Consider the following 14,881-nt stretch of genomic DNA (forward strand, 5'->3'; position numbering starts at 1 on the left):
AGAATGTTATACATAATATTTTGGCAAATTGCAAAAACCTTTTTAAGTATGATTTTAGTTCCGATTATATTCTGAAATTTTCAATTGGAAAATTTAAGTTCTCAGACATAGTAGAAATGAATAGTTGTAAATATAACAACTGGATCAAAATATATGGAAATATAATATGTAAATTTTTATTGTAGATATAATAATATTTAGATTTAGTTTTTTAAGTATATTAGTGATAAACCATATGATTAGTAGGACTCTATCAATGATAGGTTATATTGCTGCTAAAAATCTATCAACAATAGATTATATAATTGATAGTTTTTGACATATTTGCAATTTCTATAAATATTGCTAGTAACTTAATGAAAATTCAGTGATCAATTAAGTGATTGTGCACCATTTTCAATATGAATGTTAAATTTTCTTTGGTCATATATCTGTCAATATAACTCCATGTTAGCTAAATTGCTACATTTTTTTAGTGTTCTTTCTCTGAGAAAAATATTAAGACATATACTTTTAAACAACTTCACAAATTATTTATACACGGAAGAATACAAAAATAAGAAACACAAATGATTAGCGATCCATCTGAATTTAAGGGTAAAGCGGGTATTTCCCATCCTCACAACAAAGGTAAAAAAAAACATATTTTCAAAATAAAAACTTTCAGATTTTGAGTTCGTTTGAGCAATTTTCACTTAATCGAGGGGAAAAAAAGACAAGAAAAAAGGAAAAAAAAAAAAAAGAAAAGAAAAGAAAGAAAAAGCTTCGTATTACAAAGTATGTTTGTCTCGTGTCTCTACAAGCCCACCGAAGAACGTGATGTACATCATTTGCAAAGCGCGCGCGCGCGAGCTTAATAAATAGAAATGGGACGAGCCGCCGGTGGCTCACGGTTGCTGTTCGTGAACACTCAGATGCGAGATTGAACAATTTACCGAATTGCATCAAATATATATTTTGATTGAAGAGTGGTAATAAGTCAGACTTGCTACTGAAATATGAATTTCATCCGTTTTCTTCTTCAATTCGAAACCTGCGTTGGACGGTTCGTAGAGTTTGCAAGTAATTAATGAACAATCAAATTTCCTCTTGGAGTACCTATTCCACTGTTTCAATCCTTTGAATGGAAGAGCAGACGAGGTTTTGCTATGAGTGTCTTAAAAGTCGAATCAAATTCGACTTCTCCGATCGATTAATAGTTTCGTATGCTGTATCCGATTCCGCTTTACCCTTCACCTCCACCGCTGTTGTTCAGGTATTCCATCCGTTGGTGTGTTTGAGTAAGTGCATTTGGAAATGCTATTTTGTTTAACTGATTTTTTTTTTCGCGCAGGCGTCAAATGGAGAAACTTCAGGTTCTCAGTTTATGATCGTATATTTGCCTGCCCACGATCACAATTGCATAACCAACTATGTGTATGGTCATTTTTCTTTTTTTTTTTTATGTTAGGTTTTAGCATTCAGTATCATAAACTCAAGAATCAGTTTGGATAAAGCTTCGTGATTGTATTAGATTAGATGAATCGTGGTTTTCTCCATAGTAGTCTATTTAATTTTGCTTCGGAGAGAATTTAACACCACCCCACCATCCAATGCAGGAACGAGTATTTGCTGGACAATGTTAACAGTCTTAGCGAGGAGAGTTTTCACACAATGTCTCCAGTTAGTGGAGATCAAGAGGATAGTACTCGTGCAGCTTCTTTGCATTCGTCGCAAATTGGTGAGAAATCACCAACTGACAGTCCTAACTATAACCACTCCAGTAGGCTCTCTTGTTCGAGGATAGTCAGTTCGTTGGCCCCCGTTGCTCGTGTTAGTATTTCATCGCCCTCTATTTTTGAGGAAATTGCTTCCAACCTGTTGTCTGGATCTTTGGAAGACCATGTATTGCACTCACTCTGTCTTTTAATTGAAGGAAGAGCTTCAGGTAGAGACTCCGTCAATTTCCTTAGCTTACTTGGAATTCCCTTTTTTCAAGAGAATGTCTTCCAGAATTGCTTGAGGCATCCCAATGTTGTGCCTGTTCTTTCAATGCTAAGGACTTCTGGTTATACCAATGCAATATTGCCTACAACTCCATACACATTAGAGAACATTCTCCATTATAGTCCGGATGCCTTAAAGTCCGAGTGGCATATAAGGTTTCTACTATACCAGCTACTATCCGCTCTAGCCTTTATACACGGCTTAGGGATCTTCCATGGCAAGATATGCCCATCCAGTGTAATGTTGAACGAGATGTGCTGGTCTTGGCTGCACATTTGTGATATGCCTGGGCTAGTGTGTGACTTAAATAGGAAAGAAAATAATTCTTCGATGACTACATCAGAACAGATAAACTGTTATGCAAAGGATTGTTCTTCTAAAGCTCTTTATGCCGATTTTAAGCTTTCTTCCTCTATAGACTGGCCTTCTGATTTCATTCGCTGGTGGAGGGGTGAGTTGAGTAATTTTGAGTATTTACTTGCCTTAAATAGATTGGCTGGGAGAAGGTGGGACGACCACAAATTTCACACAATAATGCCATGGGTAATTGATTTTAGCACAAAGCCAGATGAGACTTCTGATGTGGGATGGCGAGACTTGAGCAAAAGCAAATGGCGGTTGGCAAAAGGTGATGAACAGTTGGACTTTACCTACACTGCCTCTGAAATCCCACATCACGTGTCAGATGAGTGCCTCTCTGAGCTGGCCGTTTGCAGCTACAAAGCCAGAAGGTTACCTTTAAGCATTTTACGTATGGCTGTCCGTTCAGTTTATGAACCCAATGAATATCCTTCTAACATGCAGAGACTTTATCAGTGGACCCCCGATGAATGCATTCCTGAATTTTACTGTGATTCTCAAATATTCTATTCAATGCATGAAGGCATGGCTGATTTGGCTGTACCTCCATGGGCAGGCAGTCCTGAGGAGTTCATTAAATTGCACCGTGATGCTCTAGAAAGTGATCGGGTCTCAGCAAAACTCCATGAGTGGATCGACATCACGTTTGGATATAAAATGTCAGGTGAAGCAGCTATTGATGCCAAGAATGTTATGTTGCCTTTGTCCGAACCCACAGTTCCGAGATCTATAGGACGTCGTCAGCTCTTTGGTCGACCACACCCAAAACGACAAGTTCCGACCAAGAGATCATGTCAAAGCCCTGTAATATCAGTTGTGAATCGAGGGCGTGTAAGTGAAATGGAAGATAAAAGTACTATTATGTCTGAAATATTATACTTAGAAGACTTAGAAGTAGCATCATCATTCCTTGAAGAGGGCAGACATTTAAGTGCTCTTTATGGCTATTTTGCTAAAAAACCGGAAGATATGTCCCCCAAAGAGTTGTCATCAGCAAAGAGCTTCAATAGATGTTTAAGCAATTCTTCCGATATATTTGCGCAGCATGAGCAGCGAACCAATATTACACTGAACTATCTTCTTGAGCATGTTGAAGTGGAGAGTAAAGATTCAATTGGATATCAAGAATTGTTATCGTGGAAAGAAAAAATATTTCATCTGCAATTTTCTGATGGTGTTGCGAGTGATATATTTTCTATTGGTTGTATTTTAGCAGAACTTCATTTGAAGAAGCCACTTTTTCATTCTACCTCATTGGCTATGTACTTGGAAAGTGGTATCTTGCCTGGCTTTATACAAGAACTTCCTCCTGACATCAAAATTCTTGTTGAAGCATGCCTCCAGAAGGACTTGACAAGGTGGTAACACTGAGGTTTTATACTTTGATGACGTTGGTTGGAAATTGTAATTACAATTGTTCAAATATATTGTTTGGTATCTTCTCATTTTGTTTCTGCCAAGCTGCGATAGTCTTATATGTTTCCCTCATTATATGTTGACGAGTTCATATCCTATGGACTCTTGCTGACTAACTCTTCCTACTTTATCAAAATATTGTTAGGAGGCCGTCGGCCAAAAATATATTGGAATCTCCTTATTTTCCGGCTACAATCAAGTCATGCTACTTGTTTCTAGCTCCCCTTCAACTTCTTGCAAAAGATGCTACCCGACTTCGTTATGTTGCCAATTTCGCAAAGCAAGGGGCTCTCAAGGCAATGGGAGATTTTGCTGCTGAAATGTGCGCTCCTTATTGCATGCCTCTTATATTGACTCCTCAGACAGATGCTGAAGTTGAATGGGCTTATGTACTACTAAAAGAGTTTTTGAAGTGTCTGATGCCAAAGGCAGTGAAGACTTTGGTCTTACCTGTTATCCAAAAGATTTTACAGGCTAGTCATTAATTTTTTTTTTTGGGTCATTTCACTGTATCATTAAAATTGTATACATTTCTAATCAAATAAGCAAATAAAATTTTCTGTCTCTTTAACCTTTGACATTTTAATTTCAGATTACTGGTTATTCACATTTGAAGGTTTCCCTTCTCCAAGACTCATTTGTAAGAGAGATATGGAATCGGGTTGGCAAACAAGTGTATATGGAAACAATTCATCCTTTGGTCATATCTAACCTTTCTGTTGCTCCACATAAGAGCTCAGCTGCTGCAGCATCTGTGCTTCTTATTGGCTCTTGTGAAGAACTTGGCATGCCTGTTACCATTAACCAGGTTTAACTTATTCAGTCTTCGGATTTGTTGACATTAAAAATTGTTTTTAATATCCATACGTGTTCATCTGATTCTGCCTATTGGCCCTGTACGGCATGTGTCTTAGTGCAGTTATAACTTGCTTACTCTTGTTTCAGACGATCCTGCCTTTAATTAACTGCTTTGGAAAAGGAATCTGTGCAGATGGCATGGATGCGCTGGTTAGAATTGGTATTCTTGATTTGTTGGGTCGTTGGTATGACCTCTTTTCAAAAGAAGACACATTCTATTGAGTCACTTTAATTTCTATTGTTTAGGTGGTCTTTTTGGTGATACGTTCATCGTCAAGCAGATGCTACCATTACTCAAGAATGTTGTTAGATGCTGCATTAAATTTTCTTCTGTGTCCAAGCCAGAACCTATGCAAAGTTGGAGTAGTTTAGCTCTTATTGATTGTTTCACCACATTAGATGGCCTTGTTGCCTACTTACCTGGTGAAGTGGTATTAAAGGAGCTTATTGAGGTAAGATTTTCTAACACAATCAGGCAAAGGTGCATATATGAATTGATTTTTCTAGGCTTATGGTGCATACCTGTGGTTATGTAGGGTCAGAAATGTTTGCATGTCATGGTGCTTATTCAGAAGAATTTGGATGTATCAGTGCTTCAGGTGTTCTAAAACTCTCACTACGCACATGCGTCGTTTCATGTATTTCTCCATTCATATTTGTGTATTTATCATGAAGAAAGTTCATACCACCGAGTGTTTTTCTATCTAGGAGAAAATGCTGTAATGCTAAATAAATGATTGCTTATTGGTTATTATGAAGGAAAGAAAATGATTGCTTATTGGTTAAGGTTCTTTTCTAGCATAATATTTATTAGGTCTCCTTCGAAAATTTGTGTCTTTTCTTAGTTTGGAAAAGTGGTACCTTCTAACTCAAAATGCGGACATGGCTGACAAAGATGCTAGATACCACCAAACAATAGCCTTTGTATCTTTGTACTTGAGATGGTCTGGCTTTTTTGTCTTGTTAATGTGATATACTGATTTGTTTCTTTCTTATACATATATATAAAACCTACACGCGCGCGCACACACAAAAAAAAAAAAAAGAGAGAGAGAGAGAAAAAACGAAGATGAAGAAGAGAAGATATTTTATAATAGCCACATGTTGTCAATAGACTACACTAAGAAGTAAGCAGCACACATCTGCTTAACTAAGGCACTTCCGTATGTGGATTATTTTCTTCCCTCATCTCTTTTAATGTTTATGATGTTTGTTTGGATAATAAATAAAAATTTTCCCTATATTATATCCGAACTACTTGTTTTCCCTTTGCAATTTATTTGCCAGCTAGTTAATTTTCGATAATTTGGAATGTAATCTGCTATCTGTTGACCAGGTTGCTGCTAGTTCTCTAATGACAATTTGTCAGCTAATTGGATCAGATATGACTGCATTGCATCTAATACCCCAACTTAGAGAGGTATTCGATGAGCTTGCTTTTTCGCAGGAAGCTGCTTACCGATCTACTTCTCTTGGCAGAAATATGAAATCTTCCAAACCAAGCATTGATGGAGATGTCCTCAATGAAGGCCGCATGGACCTTGTGTTAGCACTCACTATATATCCTTACCCTTTTAAAACAATAAATTTGTTTGGGTCTCTCACATCTTATTTTTACTTCTAAATTGCAGACTGATTTTGTATCCTACATTTGCATCTATTCTTGGTATAGAAAAGCTCCGACAGTGTTGTACTACATGGTTGCTTCTTGAGCAATATCTTCTTCGGTACCATAACTGGAAGGTAGGAGTAGCTTTCAAGGGTGGTCTTGGATTATGCTTCTGCAGATTCATTTGAAATTAACCTGTGTTTCAATTTGTTTATGAACATTTCTGAAAATATTTTCATTCAGTGGGAATGTACAGGGACGTCATCTCGATGCAGTTCGGAAAAATCAATTAGTAAAAGGAATGAATTCAGTAAGGGTTCAACTAGTGAATACAGTCCTGCCAAACTTTTACTTAATGGGGTAGGGTGGTCAATCCCTCAATCCCAAAGGGCTCAAGGTGCCAAAAACTTGATGCCCCTAAGACATGATGTTCATCGAGGTTCCATGCAAATGCATGCATCAACTTCATGCTCTATAAAGGCTGAACCCTGGTTTTGGTTCCCTAGTATAGCATCTAGCTGGGATGGACCTGATTTTCTTGGCCGCGCGGTGGGTTTGAAAGAAGAACATCCATGGAAGATTAAAGCATCTGTTATTTACTCTGTTCGTGCGCATCAGGGGGCAGTAAGATCTTTGGCTATTTGTCCAGATGAATTTAATGTTTTCACTGCCGGAATAGGATCTGGTTTCAAAGGAATGGTTCAGAGGTGGGAACTGTCTACAGTTAACTGTGTTTCTGGTTATTATGGTCATGAAGAGGTTTTCTTCTTTTTCTTTCTTTCCTTCCTTTTCGATCATAATGGAACCTTACTTTTCTTGATTCATTCATAACATGACTGTTTATCTCTGATCCCCTTGGAAACATTAAAAAATAATTGACAATTACGTTAATTGCCGTTATTATTGTTATCATTACTGGTGATGGATGTGATTATTTTTAATTTTGTTCTGAAAATTTTAGGTTGTCAATGACATTTGTGTTTTGTCGCCTACCGGAAGAATAGCGTCTTGTGATGGAACCATACATGTATGGAATAGCCGATCTGGAAAGCTTATATCAGTGTTTGCAGAATCATCGGTGGATTCTGCACATCTCGCAAGCCCCTTGTCTTCTGTCTTGAAGACAAACGTGGACCATGTGAACTCGATAAGTTCCAATTCATTGTCAAGTGGAATACTGACTAGTGCATTTGATGGAAGCTTGTATACGTACATGCATCATATAGAGTTTGCTGAAAAGCTTGTAGTGGGCACTGGGAATGGTTCTCTTAGGTGAAAACATGCTTTGGGTTTCACATTCATTTTTAAATCGCATTTGTATGATAATAAAATAAACTCATGCAGGTTATCTTATGGATGATTATGGATTTATTATATTTCCACAGATTTATTGATGTTGCTCAAAGCCAAAAGCTTCATCTGTGGAGAGGGGATGGCGTTGAGTCTGGTTTTCCTTCTCTTGTCTCCGCCATAGGCTCTTATGGATTTGACAAAATGGTTGCAGATGGTGCTTCGGCTATGCCTTCCTGGATTGCAGCTGGACTAAGTTCAGGGTATTGTCGACTATTTGATGTGAGAAGTGGAACTGTTATTGCCACTTGGCGGGCACATGATGGTTATGTAACTAAGGTAATCGTAATTTTGACATGCTTAAGAAAAGCAGCTGTAGGATGATCTTGAGTTTGATTTGCCTTTTATGCATTTACAGTTGGCTGCACCAGAAGAGCATATGCTTGTTTCAAGCTCTCTTGACAGGACTTTACGAATTTGGGATTTGCGAAGGTTCGTTTAAATTCTTAAGCCCATTATGTTTGTTTTTCACTAAGATCAGCACTTAATAGAAGCTGTGATTTCAATCATTATTTTTGTTCAACACGTGCGGAGGTGGCCATGGGATTGAACCATCAATCTTACAGTAATTGTGCTTTTATCACCAAGCTATACTTGGTTTGGCGTTGATAAAACTTTTTGTTATATCACATTAGTTTAATTTCTTGCAGTTAAGTTTGTTTTTTCATCAAGAAAGTTGTTCTGGCAGAGGGATGTTTAGCAAGTTAAGAAAATAAGTTGCATGCCGCAAAGAAATGACGGTTGTAGTTTCAGCATATCAGGAAAAGGAACCATATTTCAGAGCCAGTTATATCTGTAAATAAACGAAACGGGTCTTGTTATTGTCTAAAGATCTGTTTGAATTGACTTAAGAAGAAGATGTTTTTCAAAAGACTCATTTTTATTAAACTCCTTTGATCCAAACTATTTAAAATATACTTCAAAACTATTTGGGGTGGTTGTCAAATACTTCAATTTTTTCTAATTTTTTAAATTAATCACTTTTCCAAAAACACCCTAATTCTCAATCAATTTTTATCCACTCTCCTGCTATTCAAATTTATTAATATTTCATATATTCCGTGGATGACAGTCTCTCATATTTCTTTTGTAGGCTTTCCCCATCAAAGCCAATTATTTTTAGAGGTCATAATGATGGTGTATCTAGCTTCTCGATGTGGGGTCAAGACGTCATCTCAATTTCAAGAAACAAGATTGGGCTTTCGTCTTTGACAAAATCTGCTGATGAAGTAAGTAGATTTGCATTAGGGGCTAATAAATCACGTATTAGTTTAAACAAGATCTATTCTATAAGTTCTACAATCGTGTCATTGAGTTATAAGTTTGGTAAAAGAAGGTAGGATGTTCTTTGGTATTGGCCATGTTGTAGATAATAAACTCTTAGTTTTTGGGTTCTCTTTTTTATATTTGGTTTATGACTATGTACTTTGAGCTTTAGATTCTTTTCATTGATGTAATGAAAAGCTTCGTTTCCATTTAAAAGAAAAGAATATATTTGAATATATTCTATTGCTTGTTCAGTTTCCTTTCGGGTAATGTCATTTATTGTCCATGTTGAATCTAAGTAAGTGAATCCATCGTGTGCAGGATGGGCAATATCGAGTTATCCCTCAGAATCTCTTGAGCATGGACCAGGGAACAAGAAATTTATCAGTATTGTCTAGCATAAGTATTCTTCGTTATTCAAGATTGTTCATTGTTGGAACAGAGGATGGTTACATGAAAATTTGTAGTTAGACACGTTTATGTTGCATGGTGAAAGAGGAAATCATTTCTTCATTTTGTTGGCAAAGGTTTGAATACTTGTAATACTATTAGTAATCACCGTGAGTTTTGGGTGGTTCTTTTTTTAATAAATAATAATAGTTATAATGATTTTTTTTTGAAAAAAATGTAAACTAAGAACATATCTACGAAAGAATTCTTGTGTGTGTATGTGTTTATATATATTATGGGAGAGTAAACCTCCAACTTTCAGGGATGGGATAAAAATCAATTATACGAGTTTGTTTTAATAAATTTTTAATGTGACCAAAAGAAGAATGTTATTTTATGTAATACTATAATTCTTTAGTATCTTAAAAGATGCAAAAGTTTCATGAGTAGGTACTTTCAACCTTTCATTCTTTAACACTTCTTAAGGGTTAAAAGATGAATGGAAAATCTCTTTTGGATATATATAAAAAAAGACAGCAAAAATCATAGAACTTTTGATGGAGGAAGATAAAGCTTGGGAGGTTAGGGATTCTTATAACTTGAACCCTGTTTATTGAATAGGTATAATCCTTTACCATGTTGTGTTGACTACTGCAGGCATAGAATATTTCTTACATAACGCCGTAAAGTAATACCTTTTTCTCATAAACTATATAAAGATGATAGTTTGGGATGGCTCATCCAGCCTAATAATCTTATCAACTATAATTCCTTGTGTTGTAGTCTTTTCTTTTTCTTGAATGGCCAATCTCATTGGTGACGATATGGACGGTATTGCTCTCTCCACCCTTCCTCACACCATTTTAACCGTTGTTTTAAAAGCATCGAAAATTTTAATATCATGCTTGATTTTTATTTAATATTTCAAAAGTACCTATGAAGTAGGAATTTGAACAAAAATTGAAAACTAGAATGGTTGGACAATATCTAGGTCTCATTTTTCATTCTAGGCCAACCAGTACCATTCTAACTCTCAGTTTTCACACATTCTAAGAGTTTTATGGTCTAAGAGTAATTTAGAACGTTTGTGAATGGTGAAGTGTAGAGAAGTTTTTTTGTAGTAAAGGACAATTTCTTTTTGTTGTAATTTACCAAGAATTTATATGCACTATAAGGTTTTCCCTGTTCCCTATTGAATGGGAAAGGATTAGCTTTAAACAGCACAACGTGAGACTAATTCAATTTCAACATGGAAAAATAGGGAATGGAAGAACTATTGCACACAGTAATTTCAACAACTTCTACGTTAAAAACGAATGCACTTATCAGAGTTCATAAGATACTAAAGGAAATGCAAGACCATAGCATAGGCTTAGTCTTCTTTTGCTTTCTTACCAATATGAAATAATATGCAGAGATCTCAAGATATGTTTCCGATGTCCCCCCTGCTCATTACACAGTCAAGATAGAGTCCTTTTCACTGTTAACAAAAAACTCGGTGGATCGGTTTGAATCCGGGGAGTTCGAGGCAGGTGGCTACAAATGGTAAATGATATTCCTTCAGACTCTTCATCTTCTTCATAAATTTTGAGGCTTGAGCTTGCACTACATAGTCATATAATCATGGAATGTTCTTGCAGGAAATTGGTACTCCATCCACTTGGTGACAAAAGCAAGAGTGGGAATGACCACATCTCTCTCTATTTGGCAATTGCGGGGACCGATTCCCTCCAACCGAGTTGGGAAGTGTTCGTTGTTTACCGACTCTTTTTGCTCGATCAGAACAAGGATAACTACCTCACAGTTGAAGGTATATCTTCCCTTCCCTTCAAGAAATAAGCCGTTGCCCTGTATGCAATATAATAATATCTGTAAAATGAAGATGGCAAATGGAAGCCGAGGCGGTTTCGAGGAATGAAGAAAGAATGGGGTTTCGATAAATACATTAGCCTAAAAGAATTCAACGAGTCCTCCAACGGGTATCTGGTGGATGATGTGTGTGTGTTTGGAGCTGAGGTCTTTGTCTGCAAAGAAACTTTCAAAGGAGGCAAGGGGGAGTGTTTATCAATGATAAAGAGTCCCGTCACTTACAAGCATGTTTGGAAAATTGATAACTTCTCCAAGTTAGATGCTGAGAGCTATGAGTCCAAAATCTTCAATGCAGGGGATAAAAAATGGTATCCATCTACTTTTCACACATTCTGATAATTAACTGACCGGGTTTGAAGCTGGATTAATCTGATGATGGGTAAGCACACGTATTCATTGTGATGTTGCAGGAAAATTCGAGTGTATCCAAAGGGCCGTGGCAGTGGAGAAGGCAGCCATCTTTCCCTATTTCTGGCACTGGCAGATTCCGCTGCACTGCATCCCGCAACCAAAATATATGCAGAGGTAACGTTGCGCCTGCAAGATCAGTTGTACTCAAAGCATCATTCTGGAAAAGGTAAAAATACATAATCACAATGACTCACATGATCACATACAAACTATTCAATTTTAACACAATGGCAAGGATTTTGATTGTTTTGTTATTGGCAGTTTCATATTGGTTTAGTGCGTCAAACCCAGAAGTTGGAGGGCCAAGATTCATGCTCTTAAACAATTTCATACAACCTAACACGGGTTTTCTGGTGAAGGACGCTTTCATTGTTGAGGCAGAGGTCAACGTCATTGGAGTGGCCAATGCATTCTCTTGAACACCCTCCTGTGCTCTGTTGCAAAACCATAACTACCATCATATTATTCTCAGCCTTTGTACTTTACGTGTAAACAAAGTACCGGTCATGATCTTGACTCTAGGTAGACAGATTTATCATGGAAGCCAATAGAATTTTATGAAACAATTGTATACATACAAAATACCATTGAAATTGATATGATTTGTTTACAATCGGAAACAAATTAACATTTCATCATCTCAAGATGTCTTGAACAACTGTGATATTGTTTAAATTTTTGGGGGCGAAAGCCACTAGGAGCCAATGTCAATCATTGCTCGCTAGAATATTGTGCCCTTGTAAGCAAATAGCTTGCATGGCCGTAGAATGACAGGTGGCCACCGAGTGCAAACTTGCGAGTCTCCTATGCTTTCTCACTCCATGCCAATTTGTCCAGAACAAAAAGCAAGTTCACCTAAAACTAATATAACTAGAATTGGGAGACACTAATACTGATCAGCATCATTGTCACAAAAAGCTCTATACATAAAATCCAGTTAGCCACAAACTTCCCACTGAAAATAATATTTGCCTGAAGGACCATCAAAACACTACGGGGAAAAACTCGGCACAGAGGATGTGATACGAAGGGTGGATTTGATCTCCTGAGATGTATCCATTGTAGCGATTTAACAGACTGGGGGATAGAGGATAGACCCTCAGTGGAACGGGCACAGTGTAGCGTCCAAGCTCCCAAACATGCACCAATTAGGCATTCGAGTTCGTTGCATACAATCACTCATTGTTAGAAGCATAATCAATCACCTCTTTCTTTTCCAGTTCCAAGTAATGAACTCTATCATTCATGCCTTCTTTTCCATATGCTTCCATCATAATATTATATGTTTTGCTATCTGGCTGACAATGTTTATCTTTCATTCTCTTAAATACTCTATCCATTTCCATCAGATCCTCAGCCTTAGCACATGCAGATATAACTGCATTATAAAATGATGTATTCTCTGGAATCTCGAGTTTTCCTGCCAACTTAACTGAACTAATTACCTTATGGAAGAGACCTGCATTAGCATATCCATTTATAAGGCAACAGAATGTCTTGGTGTCTGCTCTCATGCCCTCAGCACGCATCTGCTCAAATGTGTACTCCATGTTCTTTGCATCTCCCACATCGGCGAAAGCTTCAATCACGTTGTTGTATGTTGATGTCGTCCAAGGAAACTGCAATTTGCGCATATACTCCATCACAGAAGACATTTTATCATACATCCTCTTCTTCCCATAAGCACCAATCAAAATATTAAATGTACGTGTTTCTGGCTCAATACCAAAGTTACGAAACTTCTCATACCATCTTTCCATCATTTCAATCTGTCCCTTATTACCAAACACACTTAGAATTATATTCATTGTCCACACATCCGGTCTACAAGTTGTGCTCTCTAGCATTCCTATTAAAACTTTCTCCATTTGGTCATACTTCCCTATCTTGCCATATCCACTTAATACTATGTTCTGGGTCACTGTATTTGGAGTTATCAGTCGTTGGGCCATTTCCTCATACAATGATTCGACTATTTCAAAGCGAGAAGCATCGACACAAGCCTTGATTAAGATACTATAAGTGTAGACATCAGGTTGGCAGCCAGGGAGGGTCTTCATGAGATTGAGAGTGGAAAATGCATCATCAATGAGATTGTTCCGACAATATGCAGCAAGCAAAGCAGTGTAAAGTTCAGAGGTAGGTTCACATCTTTCTTGAAGCATTGTATCAAAAAGCAGACGTGCGCGGTGTGGTTGGCCAGACCTTCCAAGTAGAACAAGCAGCTTCATGTAAGTTCCTTCTTTTGGTTCATAAAATGGTTGTTCCCGGAGCATTTCAAACACCTGAAGGTTGAATAAAACAGCCACGATTGTTATAGGTAAAAACAACAGCACAAAAAATTCATACACTCTTGAAATCATCAATTCATTCCTTCAAATTAACGCACATAAAGATGAATGTTCATGTTTCAAATTCAACTTTGAAGAGAATGTAATGAATCTCCCTGAAATCCCCAAATATGCATTTTTTCTCTTTATCCATAAATGGAAAAAATGTTAATTCCAGAGCACATTACAAAAGTATACAAACCCAAGATCAATTTTATCTCAAATAAATTAAATTATTAAACATAAACCAAGAACAAGTAACAAAAAGTTGGGAGTCCAGAACAAACATAAAACAACCCAAAACGAAAAATGAAATTAAGGAAAAGGAAACCGACCTCAAGAGCTTCAAGCCACCGTTTGTTCGAGATATGGTCAGACAAGGCTTCAGTGACGGTGTTGGCCCAAGCCTTGGCATTATTCTTCCGGTCTAGTTTCTTTTTGACATTCTTGAGAGGGGTCTTCCTGCGGGTGGGTGTCTCTGTAATTCCTGGAAATTCCCCTTGCTTCCAGTGCCTCTTCTTAGCAGGTGAGGAAGAAGTAGATGGAACAGGGGACTTTCTAGTGGGAGCTGCAAATGCACAGCGAACAATGCGAGAATTGGGGTGTGAAGAAGAAGAAGAAGAAGAAGAAGAAGAAGAAACAAAGATGGGGAAAAGGAAAGTGGAGACATGATCGAAAGAGACTGAAGAAGGAAGGAGCGAGGAGGAGAAGGAGAAAGAAGCCATAGTTTCGCTGCAAGGCTGATGGTAGAGCTTCGAGAGATGAAGTGGATGAGCGAGTGAGATTTTTAATATGGACAATCGGATTTTTCTCCCAAAATCAAAGGGGACTAAATTCTAAAAAATTAAAGTAAAAATACTAAAATTTAAAGATAATCAACAGTGATATATTACATAAATATTTTATCAAATGCTTTATGTTTTACAAAATTTTTTTAAAAAACTCAAAAAAAATTTAATAAAAAAACCACTCACTTTTAATTTAGTTTTTCTAAAAAAATTAGTTAAAAATATGGAAACTTTCATCGATCTAACAA

General features: G+C 37.0%; 3 protein-coding genes and 1 long non-coding RNA gene across 7 annotated transcripts; 2 read left to right on the forward strand and 2 right to left on the reverse strand.

Moving 5' to 3' along the window:
- The first annotated feature begins 727 nt into the window (after positions 1 to 727).
- On the forward strand, positions 728 to 9,454 carry LOC103497756 (protein GFS12). 3 transcript variants are annotated; one of them, XM_008460071.3, is made up of 16 exons: positions 741 to 1,255; positions 1,334 to 1,416; positions 1,599 to 3,704; positions 3,908 to 4,235; positions 4,355 to 4,570; positions 4,708 to 4,780; positions 4,867 to 5,072; positions 5,157 to 5,219; positions 5,957 to 6,165; positions 6,252 to 6,363; positions 6,473 to 6,988; positions 7,191 to 7,501; positions 7,615 to 7,858; positions 7,938 to 8,011; positions 8,673 to 8,808; positions 9,167 to 9,454. In XM_008460071.3, the coding sequence occupies exons 1-16, from the start codon at positions 1,124 to 1,126 to the stop codon at positions 9,314 to 9,316; spliced, it is 4,959 nt and encodes a 1,652-aa protein (XP_008458293.2). In that variant the 5' UTR covers positions 741 to 1,123; the 3' UTR covers positions 9,317 to 9,454. The 3 variants fall into 3 exon arrangements, with proteins under 3 accessions (XP_050947899.1, XP_008458294.2, XP_008458293.2); XM_008460072.3 differs by lacking the exon at positions 5,157 to 5,219 and having other exon boundaries at positions 740 to 1,255; XM_051091942.1 differs by lacking the exons at positions 7,615 to 7,858; positions 7,938 to 8,011; positions 8,673 to 8,808; positions 9,167 to 9,454 and having other exon boundaries at positions 728 to 1,255; positions 6,473 to 6,936; positions 7,191 to 7,374.
- A 532-nt stretch (positions 9,455 to 9,986) lies between these two features.
- LOC103497755 (uncharacterized) lies at positions 9,987 to 12,153 on the forward strand. The gene is made up of 6 exons (XM_008460070.3): positions 9,987 to 10,066; positions 10,651 to 10,780; positions 10,876 to 11,045; positions 11,118 to 11,412; positions 11,515 to 11,681; positions 11,777 to 12,153. Exons 1-6 carry the CDS (start codon positions 10,036 to 10,038, stop codon positions 11,932 to 11,934), a joined length of 951 nt encoding a protein of 316 aa, XP_008458292.1. The 5' UTR covers positions 9,987 to 10,035; the 3' UTR covers positions 11,935 to 12,153.
- LOC127151748 (uncharacterized) lies at positions 10,525 to 11,867 on the reverse strand. 2 transcript variants are annotated; one of them, XR_007824926.1, is made up of 3 exons: positions 11,722 to 11,867; positions 11,180 to 11,641; positions 10,525 to 11,083 (listed from the first exon to the last, which is right to left on the reverse strand). It is a non-coding gene; the product is annotated as an uncharacterized LOC127151748 (long non-coding RNA). The 2 variants fall into 2 exon arrangements; XR_007824927.1 differs by having other exon boundaries at positions 11,710 to 11,824.
- Positions 12,047 to 14,655, reverse strand: LOC103497754 (pentatricopeptide repeat-containing protein At3g06430, chloroplastic). The gene is made up of 2 exons (XM_008460069.3): positions 14,181 to 14,655; positions 12,047 to 13,800 (listed from the first exon to the last, which is right to left on the reverse strand). Exons 1-2 carry the CDS (start codon positions 14,568 to 14,570, stop codon positions 12,691 to 12,693), a joined length of 1,500 nt encoding a protein of 499 aa, XP_008458291.2. The 5' UTR covers positions 14,571 to 14,655; the 3' UTR covers positions 12,047 to 12,690.
- Between the last annotated feature and the right edge of the window lie 226 nt (positions 14,656 to 14,881).

Source organism: Cucumis melo, chromosome 11 (assembly GCF_025177605.1).
Source record: "Cucumis melo cultivar AY chromosome 11, USDA_Cmelo_AY_1.0, whole genome shotgun sequence".
Lineage (NCBI taxonomy): Eukaryota > Viridiplantae > Streptophyta > Magnoliopsida > Cucurbitales > Cucurbitaceae > Cucumis > Cucumis melo.

Coding starts and splice junctions, on each gene's coding strand:
- LOC103497756 (XM_008460071.3), top strand. CDS start 1,124: ATGGAAGAGCAGACGAGGTTTTGCTATGAGTGTCTTAAAAGTCGAATC. Junction 4,236..4,354: donor TTATCCAAAAGATTTTACAG/GCTAGTCATTAA, acceptor TTTTAATTTCAG/ATTACTGGTTATTCACATTT. Junction 6,989..7,190: donor GTTATTATGGTCATGAAGAG/GTTTTCTTCTTT, acceptor TGAAAATTTTAG/GTTGTCAATGACATTTGTGT.
- LOC103497755 (XM_008460070.3), top strand. CDS start 10,036: ATGGCCAATCTCATTGGTGACGATATGGACG. Junction 11,046..11,117: donor TAACTACCTCACAGTTGAAG/GTATATCTTCCC, acceptor TGTAAAATGAAG/ATGGCAAATGGAAGCCGAGG. Junction 11,413..11,514: donor AATGCAGGGGATAAAAAATG/GTATCCATCTAC, acceptor GTGATGTTGCAG/GAAAATTCGAGTGTATCCAA.
- LOC103497754 (XM_008460069.3), bottom strand. CDS start 14,570: ATGGCTTCTTTCTCCTTCTCCTCCTCGCTCCTTCCTTCTTCAGTCTCT. Junction 13,801..14,180: donor GGTGGCTTGAAGCTCTTGAG/GTCGGTTTCCTT, acceptor TTCAACCTTCAG/GTGTTTGAAATGCTCCGGGA.